Source organism: Stigmatopora nigra, chromosome 9 (genome assembly GCF_051989575.1).
Source record: "Stigmatopora nigra isolate UIUO_SnigA chromosome 9, RoL_Snig_1.1, whole genome shotgun sequence".
NCBI classification, from domain to species: Eukaryota; Metazoa; Chordata; class Actinopteri; order Syngnathiformes; family Syngnathidae; genus Stigmatopora; species Stigmatopora nigra.
The window spans coordinates 7,747,303-7,761,859 of record NC_135516.1 but is presented as its reverse complement, the minus strand read 5'-3'; the positions used below and the strand labels follow the sequence as shown (position 1 = coordinate 7,761,859).

At 39.4% G+C, this 14,557-nt stretch overlaps 1 protein-coding gene and 1 long non-coding RNA gene across 2 annotated transcripts in view; one reads left to right on the top strand and one right to left on the bottom strand.

The window, feature by feature from the left end:
• cdh2 (cadherin 2, type 1, N-cadherin (neuronal)) overlaps nucleotides 1-14,557 on the bottom strand; it is a 45,971-nt gene that overhangs the window by 13,622 nt on the left and 17,792 nt on the right. Inside the window, exons 3-5 of the mRNA XM_077724970.1 lie at nucleotides 3,671-3,879; nucleotides 1,115-1,282; nucleotides 202-357 (exon numbers count right to left, since the gene is read on the bottom strand). Coding sequence (XP_077581096.1) covers nucleotides 202-357; nucleotides 1,115-1,282; nucleotides 3,671-3,879 — 533 coding nt within the window. The remainder of the gene's footprint in view (nucleotides 1-201; nucleotides 358-1,114; nucleotides 1,283-3,670; nucleotides 3,880-14,557) is intronic.
• LOC144202045 (uncharacterized) overlaps nucleotides 1-14,557 on the top strand; it is an 82,004-nt gene that overhangs the window by 61,549 nt on the left and 5,898 nt on the right. The gene's annotated exons all lie outside the window — the stretch shown is intronic.

Sequence of the window (14,557 nt, the reverse complement as noted above, 5' to 3'; positions counted from 1 at the left end):
ATCCTTTAAATTCTCAGACGGATAAGGCTTGTGCTGTGGGAGCACCACATCACACCTTTTGTCTTTATTGAGTCTGAGCAGACTGTTTAGGCTACACATGCTCGACCCTGGAGCACATACCAACCAAAGGGAAAGTACAATTGTGCCACAGAGCAACAACAAACAGGCGGTTTATGAGGAAATCATTAGGGCTTGACTTACATGAAAGTTGGGAATATGCTCTCGATCCAGCGGCTTGTTAACCGAGAGCTCCCCAGAGATCGCATCGATTAGGAAGATGCCAGTGGGAGGTTGGTCAGCACCAGGGCCTGTCACGCTGTATCTCAAAGATCGGTTCTTGTCGTGGTCCGAACGGATCTGCGGGTGGAAGGTTTTGTTACACGCAGGCTAAAAAATTGACTAAGAATGTAACTGATATTGTACAGCAGATGCAGAACATATTATAGAGTTTCGAGGACAAGCAGTATAGTTGCTCGAATGTGTGCAATAAATGTGAACTTTCCATGAAGTATTTGTATTTTGACATAGCTGTTGCTGTAAGTTGAGACGCAAATTCTCCACACTGAGCATCTCATTTCTTCCTGACAATATTATCTACTAAGCCCCGAAATATCCTTTTATGTTTCTTGCAATAAATGTAATACGTTAAGATTGAGAGGAGAGAACTCTCTAAGATATTAATCTTAATGTACTGGGAAGGATCTTCATCTTAACTGTCCTAAGGAGTGCTTGTCCTTTGTCAGTTGCCCACATTGAGCCTCAACCACAAGCCTGTTGTCAATAAAAGACAGTTCAACGTGTCCTTGAGCCATGATAAAAGCACTATCATATCTGAGGAATGACTGCCTTGTTGAGCACTTCAGCTTTCTGTCTACCATCGAATAATGGCAGGTTGTACTGCATGGCCCTTAAAACAAAATAACGTAGGGGCTGGGGGTTGGTGCTGACCTTCAGCAAAGAGCTGTAAATAAGAAACATTTTTGTCAAGTCTCATGGCTGTGACCTTCTCAGTGGAAGCTCTGGGCTACGGCCAAGCTACAAGGTTGTCATATCAAAAAGGGCCTTTTCATTCAAGTTGTGATTGGAGTGTGATGGTGTGTGTGCTGCGGATTACCCGGACGAGCTCTTGTGGGAATGGACCTCGTGAGTTCTCAGGGACATTGATTGGGGGAATGACCCAGTCTCTCTTCATGCGTTTGAGCTGGCTGTCCAAATTCCGTGAAGGAAATGATATTTCCTTCAAATCCTTGGACATGGCTGTATCAGAAGCGGCTTCCATGACCTGGAAAATAAATTATATGATTTTGTGCATAAGCTCATACAAGATCATTGTTAGGTATGGCAACATATGACACATTTAGCAGTTTAGGATTTTTTTTCCCAATCCAAGGAGTCCCTGGACACCAGGCTGTGTTTCTATCATGGATGATACAAACCAAATTTTATTTTTAGGTGAGGAAGCACAGTAGTCTTTCACTATTCAACACTAACATAGCGTTTAATCTTCCTCTGTGTGCCCTACTCTGACTAGAAAAATATCTCCAAGCATAAAATATGGCATACTTTTTAGCTTCTTATGGGCATGCTGATATTTTTGTATTCATGTTTGACTGCCTGTGGCATTCAGTGATCAGCTAAAAGTACATAGTTGACAGTGAGTCTTCTCTTTTATCACGCCAGTCGAGAACAGGCATATTTGAATGAAGCTTACAGCTTGAATGAAGAATTCTAGCTCACAACACCATAGTTGACATTATCGTACACAATGCAACAATATTCAGAATATTAGAGATTAAAAAAATCATTACATTTCATTAAAATGTGATCAGTTGTTCTCCCTTAACTCAACAATCAACATTACAGTGATTCTTCTTGACAATGCTGCAGTTAGCAGTACACCAGCAGCTCCACTTGGCTTTAAATGGCAAACTTCATCTCATGTCCTGATAAAATGCACCCACACAGAAACAACCAGCTCCCATAATGGATCTGCCATCCTCCCTCAGCTGTAATGAATGAGATTTGAAACAAAGGAGGATGGTACCTGCAAGCCAGATACTAAACACACAGATGGCTCAAATTGCCTATGCTGCTCCGGAGACATGAAGGGGGAACTGAAGTGGTGCCATGGAAAGTTACAATAACCTTCAACATAGGGCGGGAAACAACAACAACAAAAGCAGTTTGTTAAATCAGTCATTGTTGATGTTGGACTTGTTCTCAGAAGTTTTACTGGAATACAAACTAAAGGAACCTGGCATTTTGCATTTTGGTAAACTGTCATTTTTGGAATTCTAGTAGTGTAACTATAAGGGAACTTACACATATTTCTTAAATTTGTAAACAATAATAGTAATGATAATAATTAAAGGGGATATTTTAAAATAACCTGGCTGTGCTTCACACTACTTGCTTTGAATGTCCAAAGAGTGCACAATGTAACCACAGAACTTAATTCACTTTAAAAACCTTTTAACAACCGTTATGCAGAATCGGGAAGGACAGTCAGTTTACCTATTTGGAAAAACAAAAACAGTAATGACTAATAGTGCCATTAAAATCCTATACCTGCTGTTGCATTTGTATGTGGCTAATTATAGTACCCACCAAAGCTGTGAAGTCATTACTGGCTAAAACTTTAATTTAGTTCTTGGCAAAAGAAATGCGCCCACTGGCCTGAAGAACAAAACAGCAATTGGTATTTATCTGTGTGCACAGAAAAACCCATTCCCTTTTCCTTTTATGAAATTTAGTGATAGGTTAGGTGACTTGACAACGTTAAAAAATGCAAGTTAAAGAGGAGTAGAGTTTGAATAAATAATTGCAAACTGTATCAAAATGATTCTTTACAGAATCAATAGCATTGTATTGGAAATAATATCTTGAAATCCAAACAATGACTTTAGTGGTTCCACTTTTAACACTAGAACCCTGGCTATGGTCTAGCAAGATAAATTGATAAATCACATCTCTATATAGTGTTGTTGAGCGGACTCGCATTATTCCCTGATACTGAAGTTTTTTTCAATTTTCTGACTGAATGATTGTCCAATAAGGCCTATGGACATCTTCAATGTGAACCTTTTATCATCGTCAGCCAAAGACATTGGTGACATATGTGCAATCGGACATTGTAATTAAACGCAGATGACTGCTTGTCTTGTTCAGGAGAGCTCAAACAGATGCTTACCATCTTGTGGAGATGGTGCTGAAGCAATAAGCTTGCAATCGCAGGACATGCTTCCTGAAACCTATTTTATGATTAGTCGTTGTGCATCTGGTCTGACCGTGTTAAGTATATGTTTGTCTGCCAACTAAATTAACACATTAACTTTTGATTAGCGAGTATCTATCTTCGCTCAAAGAACACCTGCTACAGTTTGGGTATCTAGTCGTCGCCGACTGTTTAAAGCTGCCCATCTTTGAAGCTTTCTGTTGGGCTAAAATATAACAATGGACTTAAATTCTAGGTATTTCTTAAGTACAGGGAAATTATTGATTTATGAATTATGACCATTAACAATTCCTCTCTATTAGCGAATCTTATTCCACAACATTTTGGAGATGTCTTTATCTATTATTATTATGCAGTGTGGCTAATTGGTTCCAGCCAATTGAAGCAAGGACAGAATATTACAAATTTCCTACTTTAGCTTTGTTGCCTTCTCACCTGCTCGTTGGAGGGTGTGAATCTGACAAGGCTTATCCATTGCTGATTAGTGTCATCAATGGCCTTGATCTGCAGCGCTGACGTTTGGGCTCCAGAAAGCTGCAGATTTTTAGTAGCGTAGACCACTCCATCGGTGTCTATCCGGAAGTCCTCCGGGTTGCTGCATTCGAACCCGACCAAACCCCCTCGGCCACAGTCGACAAACTTCACTGTAGAGAAGAGATAAAGTTAAGAATGGTGGTGAAAAAAATCCTTAAAAAGGACAAAGACAAAGGAATTGAAAGACAGACAGCTCAACAAACACACAGCAACGCAAGGTCCACAAAGATTTTGTGATTCCCTCAGTCATGTTCATAAATAATTCACTCCAAGCTGTGCCCTGAAGGTATCACTCAAAATAGGTGCAGTGGAATATCGGTTTTAAAGAGAAGGCAACTGAAATTGAACTTTAAGAGCGATTATGGGGCAGTTGGGACTGGGCGTGGTGCGAAGCAGCATCTAGAATTCTATGTGCAAATTTAAGCGTTCAATGTTTGTATTGTATAATCGAGCAGGGATCTTCACATACTCAATATTCAGCAATTTCTAGGACGGAGAAATCCTGCACAATATAAAGAAGGGAGGGACTTGTGATATTTATTTCAGCCAGAACATACAAGTGCACACATGCACTGAAACACCAAAGAGAGGTGTCTCAAAGGAGTTCCAGTCTAAGCAGGACTCTCTGTGACAATGTCACAATGCTAGATTTTATTGTGTCTGACTTTTTAGCATAGTGAAAATTGATGGACAGACTGTCTTTAGTTTATCCTAAAATGTAACACTTGTCTTGGCTAGTTTCCCAGGCTAGCAAAACTCAGTTTACAGTGCACCAAGTTGCACAAAGGCTAAGATGAAAAAGGGGAAGAAAGAAAACATTCTCCAACTATATGGTTTGCGTGGAAGGTATACTGTTGCAGCTTTGAATTATTCACGCAGATATGGGCATTATTTAACAAAAGGCTGCAAGGGTGCACCTCATCTTTCTTTCTGCTACTACCTTGGGGACCTAAGACCCCGATGTCTTCGGAAAATCATTTGCACTTGGATGAAGTTCCTCTGGGCTCGAGAGAAAGATGCCGTAGATCAACTTGAGATCATAACTATAACCTCTAGGCCTAATTGAATAGCCAGAATATCCCACACCCTGTTCAAAATAAAACAGTGATGACAGAGATGAATGTTTACTTTATTACCCTCTCTGCAAGAGCAGAACAGCCTATCAGATACATATTTCCCTTGGCTGAAGTAATTCTGCCAATGTGGCGTATCAGTGCCATAACTTTAAATCTGTAGAAATTCCTGCAACTGTGCAACTGCAGAGCGACATAAGATTCAGCTTAAAAAAATGAGATATTACCACTACTGTATAGTACAAAGTCACAACTTGTCATCTGTACAGTGACCGTTGCTTTGAACAAGATAGGGTAGTATTGGAAATCAAATTATAAACCTGAACCCTACACCCAATCCTGGAAAAGCTGGCTATCTACTATAATGCCAAGAGGACAAAAGTATTTTCTATGTCAGTGCTGTACATACAGAACATCCATTTCAGGAAATATCTAAATCTGTTTCTGTCCTCTTAAATCGTATTTGGTAATTATGATAAGGAGTAACATCACAACTCCTGTGAGTGCCTGAAGTAAGTTCAAATTCGTTGTTTTTCTCTTGAGTTTTAAGACGATAAGCCAAAGAGTCTTCACGATCCACATTTACAAAAAAATTGACCATAGTAAAACCACCTTGCAATGATATTGAGGATGTCCCTTGTGTATTAATCATTTAGCAAAGTGGGGAAAACCCCAATGTCTTAGCAATTTACATCATATCTAGATATTGAAGAAACCCTGTAATATAGGGCGAAATCACTTTTTGTCTGCCACGCCCGATCAGACATGTCGTCATGGGTACAACGATAAAGGCTTTGGTGAGGAAAGAAATGCCGATGCAGCATGGAGAGGGTCTGGGGGTTAAAAAAGGAGGGGGTTGGGTGGGACAAACAGACCCGTCAGCAGAATGGCCTGTCCAACTAATGCCCTGCACCGGGGCCCAGAATTACCTCCAACTCAATGATCCTATTCAAAGTTTGCATGCACCCCCTGTCACAGAAAAGCAATACAAAAACCCTGGCTAACCCCAAGTGCTATAGTGCCTCTCTATTGTTGGCTCCGTCACATGAAAACAGCTAGAGTGCAATAGCTTGTGATGGATATTTTGTAGAATGGCATGTGTACTCTGTGACTGCACATCAGAATATGAGAGCATTTCACAATCTCCAATGTTATAGGTTTAGGCTTAGGTTTCAGGTGAGAAAACACTGACAGACCCTCTAATATACTGTAAATATGACAAACTGGACACATCTCATGGGATAGCATCTCAACATGCACCATCATTCACCTACTCAAATTGAGGTCACAGAGAATTACTCATCACAGACACATATATATAGCAACCATACCTCAAACACATTATTACATCGTCACAATAACTACCACCTTTGCAAATACTGTACAGCTACTTTAACTGAACTCAGAACTTAAACCTTAGCCATTTAGAGCTATTTTTCCCAGACTACAATCTTTAAAGGTGTTCTTGTCATGCAATTCAAAAACATCTTACCCACATTTATACATAGTCTGAGAATACACAGTTTTACATAGAATAATTATTATTTTAAACATTTGTTCTATTGAAATGTAACACTTTAACAATTTAGAACATGCCAAAGGAAAATTCAACAAATACCTCAGATGTTGGATTTTCATGGCTCAGGCACATTCTGAGTTATTTGCCAATGATAAATCTGAGGACTCCAGCTAAAAATCTATTATGAAAATGTCCCAATACCAAAAAGAATCCTGATGGAGATTTTCTTATCACACTCATCCACATTGCAATGCATACTGATAAGCACCATGGCAGGGTGAGGGCTAACATAGATTTGGATTCTCCACTGATTCAAAGAGAACAACCCTGTGGATAGAAATTTACTTGCTTAATGCGAGTAAGACTCTTTGTTAGTTACATTTGCAAGGCACATTCTATTCACATTCTCATATCTTTTTACAATTTTAACTAAACTAAGTACTGCATACCATATGGGATGTGTGCTTTGAATAGGAGAATACCATTTGGTATACTTCATCGGTAGTTTAATCCCACATAAAGTACTAAGTACTCAAGCTAAGCAAAGATAGCTTAAAGAAACCATCCGTTGTGAGCTTCTTATATAGTGACATTTAGTGATAGCCTCTTATTCCCCAGGCAAATCCAGTTTATCTGGGAAAAAAAGAGAATTCAAGTTGACAGTTTTATTTGAAACATGTTCAAACTAGAAAACATCTGTGGGTTAGCCGCAAAGTAAAAAATCTGTGGGGGGTTATTTACAAAGGTATACTATGTAAATAAAATGATGCTATAATACAATTACAATCCTAGCCCAGCATTGTGTGGATTAGTCAGTGGAGCCGGAAGCCGATAAGGTTAAATTTTACATTCAGCCTCTAACCTTGTAGTCTCAGTCCTGTAGTTACTGGTAATACACATTTTGAAATACCATGATTGTATTATATTAAAAGTTTTGTCCTTAATTGACTGAGCAGAAACATAAGTGGGCCAATGATTTCCCAACAGGCATAATCAGCGTGCAGGTTTTTTTTTGTTGGTGGTGGGGGAAAAAAGGTTAGGTGACTTGAGCAATGATGTCAATGTTCTGCTATTCAGCACGTGGGAAACATGCTCTTACCATGTTCTCTGTACCCGAAGTAAATATCATCTGTCATGTGATGCTTTCAACGCAGTGGCTATGAAGTCTCGTTGTCTTAAATAAGAAATGAGACCTTGACAAATCAAATAAATGTTCTATGCTGCGGGATTCTTGTTTAAGCACTTATTCGGTTTAGGATGTAAATCACTGCGGTCAAAGAATTCGGCCCAGTTTGTCTGCACGAAGGACTGGAGACATATTGTTTCCATTAAATTCCTGACAGATTGCAAATTTGTCATCTGGGCAGTGAGTGAGTTATAACCAAGCCACATTCTTGTATACATATGGCATGAGAAGAAAGGTTCTAGAAGTTGGTTTGCAAGTTGTGTTTGACAATATAAAAAAACACTTTACTTTTATTTATTTATTTACAGGCTATGAACACAGAGAAGCAACGATTGGTTATGTGGTGTTCATTCAGTGATAAATTAGGTTGGGGCTTTAGACAGACAACAAAACGCACAGTTTATTACATCTTTGATTTCCACTGAGCAAAGCTTGCACAAATACATGGGCAGAAAGACCAAGCCATTATCCCCAGACTGACCGCCGAGGAAACAGCATGTTCTAAATTTTGATGAAACTGACGCTTCTCACATTAGGATTTGATTCAATTCTGACAAACCGTCAACCCACCTGTGTGATCATTGCACTTTCATTCACTTAGTTGTGTAAAATGCAGACCAGTGACGATTATCATTACTACAATGATCATCATGCATGAAAAGGAGTCTTCAATTATGATATCCTACACGAGCAATAGCACAGGGATAATGCTAATCCTCATGTCTGCAGATGCCATGTGATAGCCATATATGTTCCTCATTTGCTCATGCATATTGTAAATGAGTTGGCATGTCTTTAGGATACTCTATATAGACTGTTGGTTGGACGATTGCTCGGGGAAAACAGTATCGTGCTTGATAGAATCTGAGACACTACAGCTGAGGCACGATATTTATGGCACTTTTTTTTCCAATCATTTGCACACCCAAAAGTATAAACTAGCTGTTATATATCTATGTAACTATCATTAATTTAGGCCTTTTACTGAGTAAACGCACCTTATGGAGAAGCACTACCAATTTCGTCACGGGCAGTTTCTGGGTGTGATGACAACAGGGGCGACTATTATTATTATTATGAAGAAGAAATTATTATTATTATTATTAAGAAGAAAATAAAATGCATTTTAAAATTTTAAACGGAGAGCGTCACACTATAAGTTGCTGGGAGTTCGAATTGTTTCTCTTCAAATGAAACAAAGCCAATGAGTCAATGGTGGGTTGGAGTCACAGCTACCCACCATTATTCCCCTTTTTCTTTTCCTTTAGTCTTTCTTTTTTTTTAAATTTGTATAACCTGTGCCACACTTCTCAAAAAGCAGGGAGCCCTTCTCTAAAAGCCCTTCATGATATCAACACAAACTACCCCGAGGCTACACTGCACTGCCTCTGGTGAAAGGGTTGTAGGGAAACGGAGGGGGGGTATCTAAAAACAATGTGAGCAAGGAAAAAAAACTCTCTTCAAAGCGAAGGATTAAGGCAGCAGTCAATACACATGGTGTGTGTGTGTGCATTTGCCATGGCACGTTTGAATCAATACGTGTCAAATTTCGCTTGAAATACAATTAGCCTGCACTTGACAAAGAAAGAAAAGCGGAAAAACAGTTGACAACACCAAAGTTGCATTTAAAAGCTTTCAGGGTTTTCCACTCTGACAGCTTGTTGCATGCTGTATTTGTGGAAGCATCTCCCAACATTTGAGATCGCGTAACAACCCTGCTGTACATTCACAACATTTTGATTGTCGAGTAATCAAAAGAGTTTGAGGGAAATCGAGAAATAAGGGTATCATTATTTTAAATCGGCGGCACAATGTTTGTCGGGACACAAATAAAACCATTTAAAAGCTTTTGTAAAAGCTTTGAGTTGAGTTGAACTGGAGGCCCCGGTTGCTGCCATGACAATCAAATACAGTGCAGTCAAAATGCTGCCAGGCCAAAAAAATAAGTAATGGTAATTCCCTTATCATTCTGTTTTACCATTTGCATTCATGTTTCCAACTTTCAACTATTGTATTTATGGACCATATTATAATAAATATGTTCTTTCTAGTTTTGAGATGTGAACTATCTAATTGGATATGATTTATACACAATGGGCAAAGTTAGAAACCAATTTGACTGCATCAGTTTTTAACACAACAGTACTTTCTCACTCTGTAGTTGACAAGAAAATTGCACGAATGAATGTATTTGATTGACATTATGAATGTCGAGGAGGGCGTGTCTCCATTGTCTTCAGTAGCCAAGCCCACATCATATTACAGATAAAAGCTGTGTGCTAATTTTTATGATTTTGGAGACTGACTTAGTGGTTTGTTATTAGTGCTGGCCTTTCGTGGAGAAGTTTTCTGTATGTGCCATTCTGTTTTAAGACGAAGAAAGCTTTTATACAATTAAGAATTTGTTTCACTAAAAATACTATCTCCATTCCTTCAAAAATAAAACTGTCATTCTGCTGTAAGTACACTAGCACAAATGCGATGTCAGGTGTCAGTGATTAGTACTACCATGAGACCAACAGTGGAAAGCATCCTCTCTAACATGTATTATCTGTGTTAAGGGAAGGGATCATCATTCTGTGACTGGACTCTTACTGCAATGTAATCAGCTCAACCAAGTAGGTTCAGAGAGGGATGTGTGCAGCTGTGCTTTATTACAGACACAATGAGTCCCAGATTAGAGGAAGTGGAAGGAGGGCGGAAGAAAATGGAGAATAAAGAGGGGGGGTGTAAGAAGTGGAGAATGATTGGGGGATGGGGTGGAAATGATTCCAAACACATCTGTCTTTAGTTTGTCTGAAACTATAATATAACAACAAACCACAAGCATGACCATGTACAAATGTCTTCACTTGGAAAAGACCAAATGTGGAAATGTTTCCAGACCTTGAGGTTTTTAATGTGAGGATTGACATGACATTGTATCACCTCACAGTCCTAGCCACATTCATCAGGTTCACAACAGCTGTGGCATAAAGTATAAGGCGGCACAGTCTCTGGTTAAACATAGAAAATAATCCTCATGTCCCTTAGTTTAACTCTACAGACTTAATAGTACTGCTGTATAACTGAGTGAGCTGCTCAAGTAAGCACCCTTGAAAGTACAATTTTTTAAAAAAGGATAGTATTTGTCAAAATGATTCAAAAAATTCAAGATAGTAAAAATATTATTATGTAATAATTTCAGGCAGGAAAGCTGCAGTGTGATAGAAATCCAATAAACTCATGATGCGTTGCAGTGTCACCCTAATCAAGCCACCGAGTGTACAGCAAGAGATGAGAGGCAGAGGAGAAATGGGGTTCTGTGCTGGGTCAGTCCGGTCCTATCATTCTGCTTCAGTGGAGGCTCTCAGGGAAACACGCATTTGTGTGAGTTCACGGTGTGTTACTTCAATAGAAGCGAGACTCACCAGAAGGACATTGCGCTTCCATTAGAGCTTACTGGAAAGCCATTCTATCTCCTTTTTACACGCCTTATGCACAAAGAGTGATTAAACATCAAACTGTCTCTGCATAATCCTCCACCAATTCCTGCAACACTTCGTTGTTAGTCTTACTTTCTTTCTTCCACTATGAAGCAAACTCATTCTTGACTACTCTGAATTAATCCCAGACTAAGACATTTGATGGCAGATGGGGAAAGATGATTTTTGTTGCAGATGCTGCTGACAAAACAGGAAATGGTGGAATTATTTTCATGGAGTGAAAATACTTTTTTAGCTTTGATGAATATGAAGATTCTGTCTAATTGCACATTTATTGTTGGCGAGCATATTAAACAGGCAATATTTTCTTGTTGGATCCCGGTTGGCCATATAAATTGTTCCAGGTGTTAGGATTTGTGTTTCCAAGTTTTTGTTAGAAAAATGTGAGCTTCTCCCATGTTAGCCTTGCGGCTTATAGTACAGAGGGACTGTTTTATGATTTATTTTCTTTTAATGGCTTTAACCTGACAAATTAATATATTTTTCTTGTGAAGTTTGATTCTGTCATCTTATATTCAGATACAGTTTATTGTCCAGAAATTACGTAAATTTTATTTCAAAATCTAATTGTAGACTCTTCTCTTTCGATAAATATATCAAATCAGACTTGGGCACTCCTGTCCTCAAGGGCCGCTGTGTGTGTCGTTTTTTGTTCCAACCGATCCAACACAGATAGTTTAACTAATTCGATTTTTGCTGTAACAAGTACCACCTGACTGCAATCCACTGACTGTACTGCTAAGATACCAGATCAGTGGAAAGGTTTCCTCTTATGGGTTGGAACAAAAACCTGCACCCAGTGCGGCCCTTAGTGGAATTAATTTCCCAGGTCTGCCTTAAATCATGTGCTTGGTAGCGTGATACAGGTATGTGCATATTTGATGTTTGGCTGGATATTATTCAAATCAGCAGACAAGGCATTGAATATAATTGGGAAACAAAATTAGTTTTAAAGGTTCCAGGAAAATTGAAAGTTCAGTCCCGATTTTCAAGTTTTCTAAAGACTCATTGTCCATGACTTTAGAAAATGCTAACACCGTAACGATAAAACTAATTTCGGCAAACATTTCATTTTCCTTGCTGTAGTACCTTGAGGAGTCGGCATGACATATCTGCTTATTAGCCAAAGTGATCATCTTGGAACCACCACCCAGATGGCACAAAATAGACTCTAAAGATGTATAGCCTTAATAACTCATATGAATTCAATAATCCACTTCCCTGCATGGTTGCTGGTGGAGAGCAGTAAAACAAACTTTAATATCGCAGTGTGTTGGAAGTACTAATGATTAGTGCTGAAGGCTGGGTGGGTGGGTTTTGTTGCGGGCACGATAGTCTTGATTTTCACTCTGCACGGCCAGCTCATTGCAAGTGTGGTCTGCAATTCTGCCACGTCAATATGTGAGTATGCGACCATAAATGACTGACGTACAGTGTGAGCACTGAACCCACACCCACTTCATTCTGCATTCTTAGGCAAGCCTGACCCGCCACTGTTAAAGAACAATTACCAGCCCATCATTGGAGGGCAAATAATTAGTGGGGAGAGGTCATGCTTTGGTGCGATTGACAAGATCAGAAAAAAGGCAGTGTACAGGCCTTGAGATCACAAGACTGTCAACCAGCTGTGTCTGTTGATGCTGCACAACCTTCTCAACCTTCCACAACATGTGGTTTGAATTACATACAGCTAATTTATACATTCTTACTCTTTGAAAAGGAAAGGTCCTGTATTCATTAAAACATCTGCCTTACACGGAATGAAATACAAATGCATAACTCGAATCTGTTGTTTTAAATTTGATTGTAAATCTACTTAATCCTTGGAAATAACTCTTTGGCAATTGATGTGACACTAACAATTTGTTCTGTAAAAGTCATCATTGCTAATTTCAATCCACAGGAGAGGCAAATCACTGTATTGTTGACACAAAGGCAAAATAACGGCAAGCCTTTGCCACCTGCTGCAAAAGTAGAAACTTAAAAACACATCAGAATCCTGCCAACGTCCTTCTGCATGCTGGACTTGACTTGGAGTGCCAATTGTTTTTATAACCTCAAAACACTAAGGGATTGATCTGTCTTTAGTCCCAATACATGGGGGAAAGCAGTGAACAAATTCACAGAGAATTTGCCCTTTGGGTGAAAATGACACATGCAGCTTCCATCCTAAAGCCTACAACAAAATATTCACAAGTAGCAGCCGGTCTTGCCGATTCAGTTCTTTGGAATGAGATATGATGTTAAACTCCTTCCTGAAATGGTTAACTGATACGTGCTGATCCAGTATGGGAAAGGGCGTTGTCCATGAACCTCATCGTGTTGCTCTGTCTTATATTACACATCCCCCATCCTTTGTGCACAGGGACAATAACATTGCTTAGAAAGGGAGGGGAGAGATCTGGTTACCTTACCAACCACTGCCATAACAACATATGGAAGGAAGCTCCATTTTTTGACAAGTTTGTCTTCATTGTTTTTTTTTTTTTACCAGTGCTATCAAAATGGTTTACAATGCTTCTAAAGCGCGAGTTGTAGATAAATCATGTTGGATGACTTTCATGACAGATTTCACACATTTAGAAAAAGTAAACTTAATGCTTTCCTGAAGAAACAATTGTATCATCATCTTGTGTTTTTGCACACATTTACATAATGTAGGCGTTGAAGGGTCAAAGTGCATCAAGATCACAAATCCTTTTGAGCGAAGTCTCATATCAGGCATGAGCTGGCTGCTTTTAGCCTAGCAGCAATGGGGCGAGAGTCTCCTCCCTTGATGCTTGTTTTCCCACAATGCCTGTAGCCACAGCTCTACTATCAGCATTGAATTTGAAAGCAAGAGTCCTACTACTTGAAGCAACTGAACGCCTCTGAGTTTTCACACCAGAGACAGGGGAGTTGCAAAAGAAGGAAAAGAAAAAAAACTCAGTAGAGTTGGGGGGGGGGGGGGGGTCCAGGAGTTCTGCAAGTATTTTTTCTTTATTTTAGACCATAAGAGGAACACGGGGGAGAAAGTGCCGGGGGTGGAGAGGTGTGTGTCTGGGCTGCCTTGTTTTAGCCATGAAATGAAAAGAATCCATCTATCAGAAACCGGGTGCCAGTGTGGTGTCTGAAAATTGGCAAAAAAGGGAAACTTCACCACTGTGCTGGCCAACACCGTACAAGCCAGGAAGTGTAAATAAGATTTGCATTGGAGCTCAGTATGACCGGCATACAAACGAGGTTTCAGCATTACGCTGAGAAGAGTGAATTAAATTAAGCACACTGGAGATGTAGAAGACAATGTACACTTATGGTACTACCCAAGTTCATGAGCATGGTCACAGTACAATCCACAATGGGCGCCAGTATATATCTAACAAATTTCGCTGCTCATTTTCAGCTTTTTTGGAGGGGTGAAAATGTCACTGTTCTGGAAAGCGGAAATAATACAGTTATGTTGAAAAACAAGTCAGGCCCACATGCTAACCACTCAGTCACGGGGCTGCGTTGTAATATTATATTTATTATATTATATTTATTTTT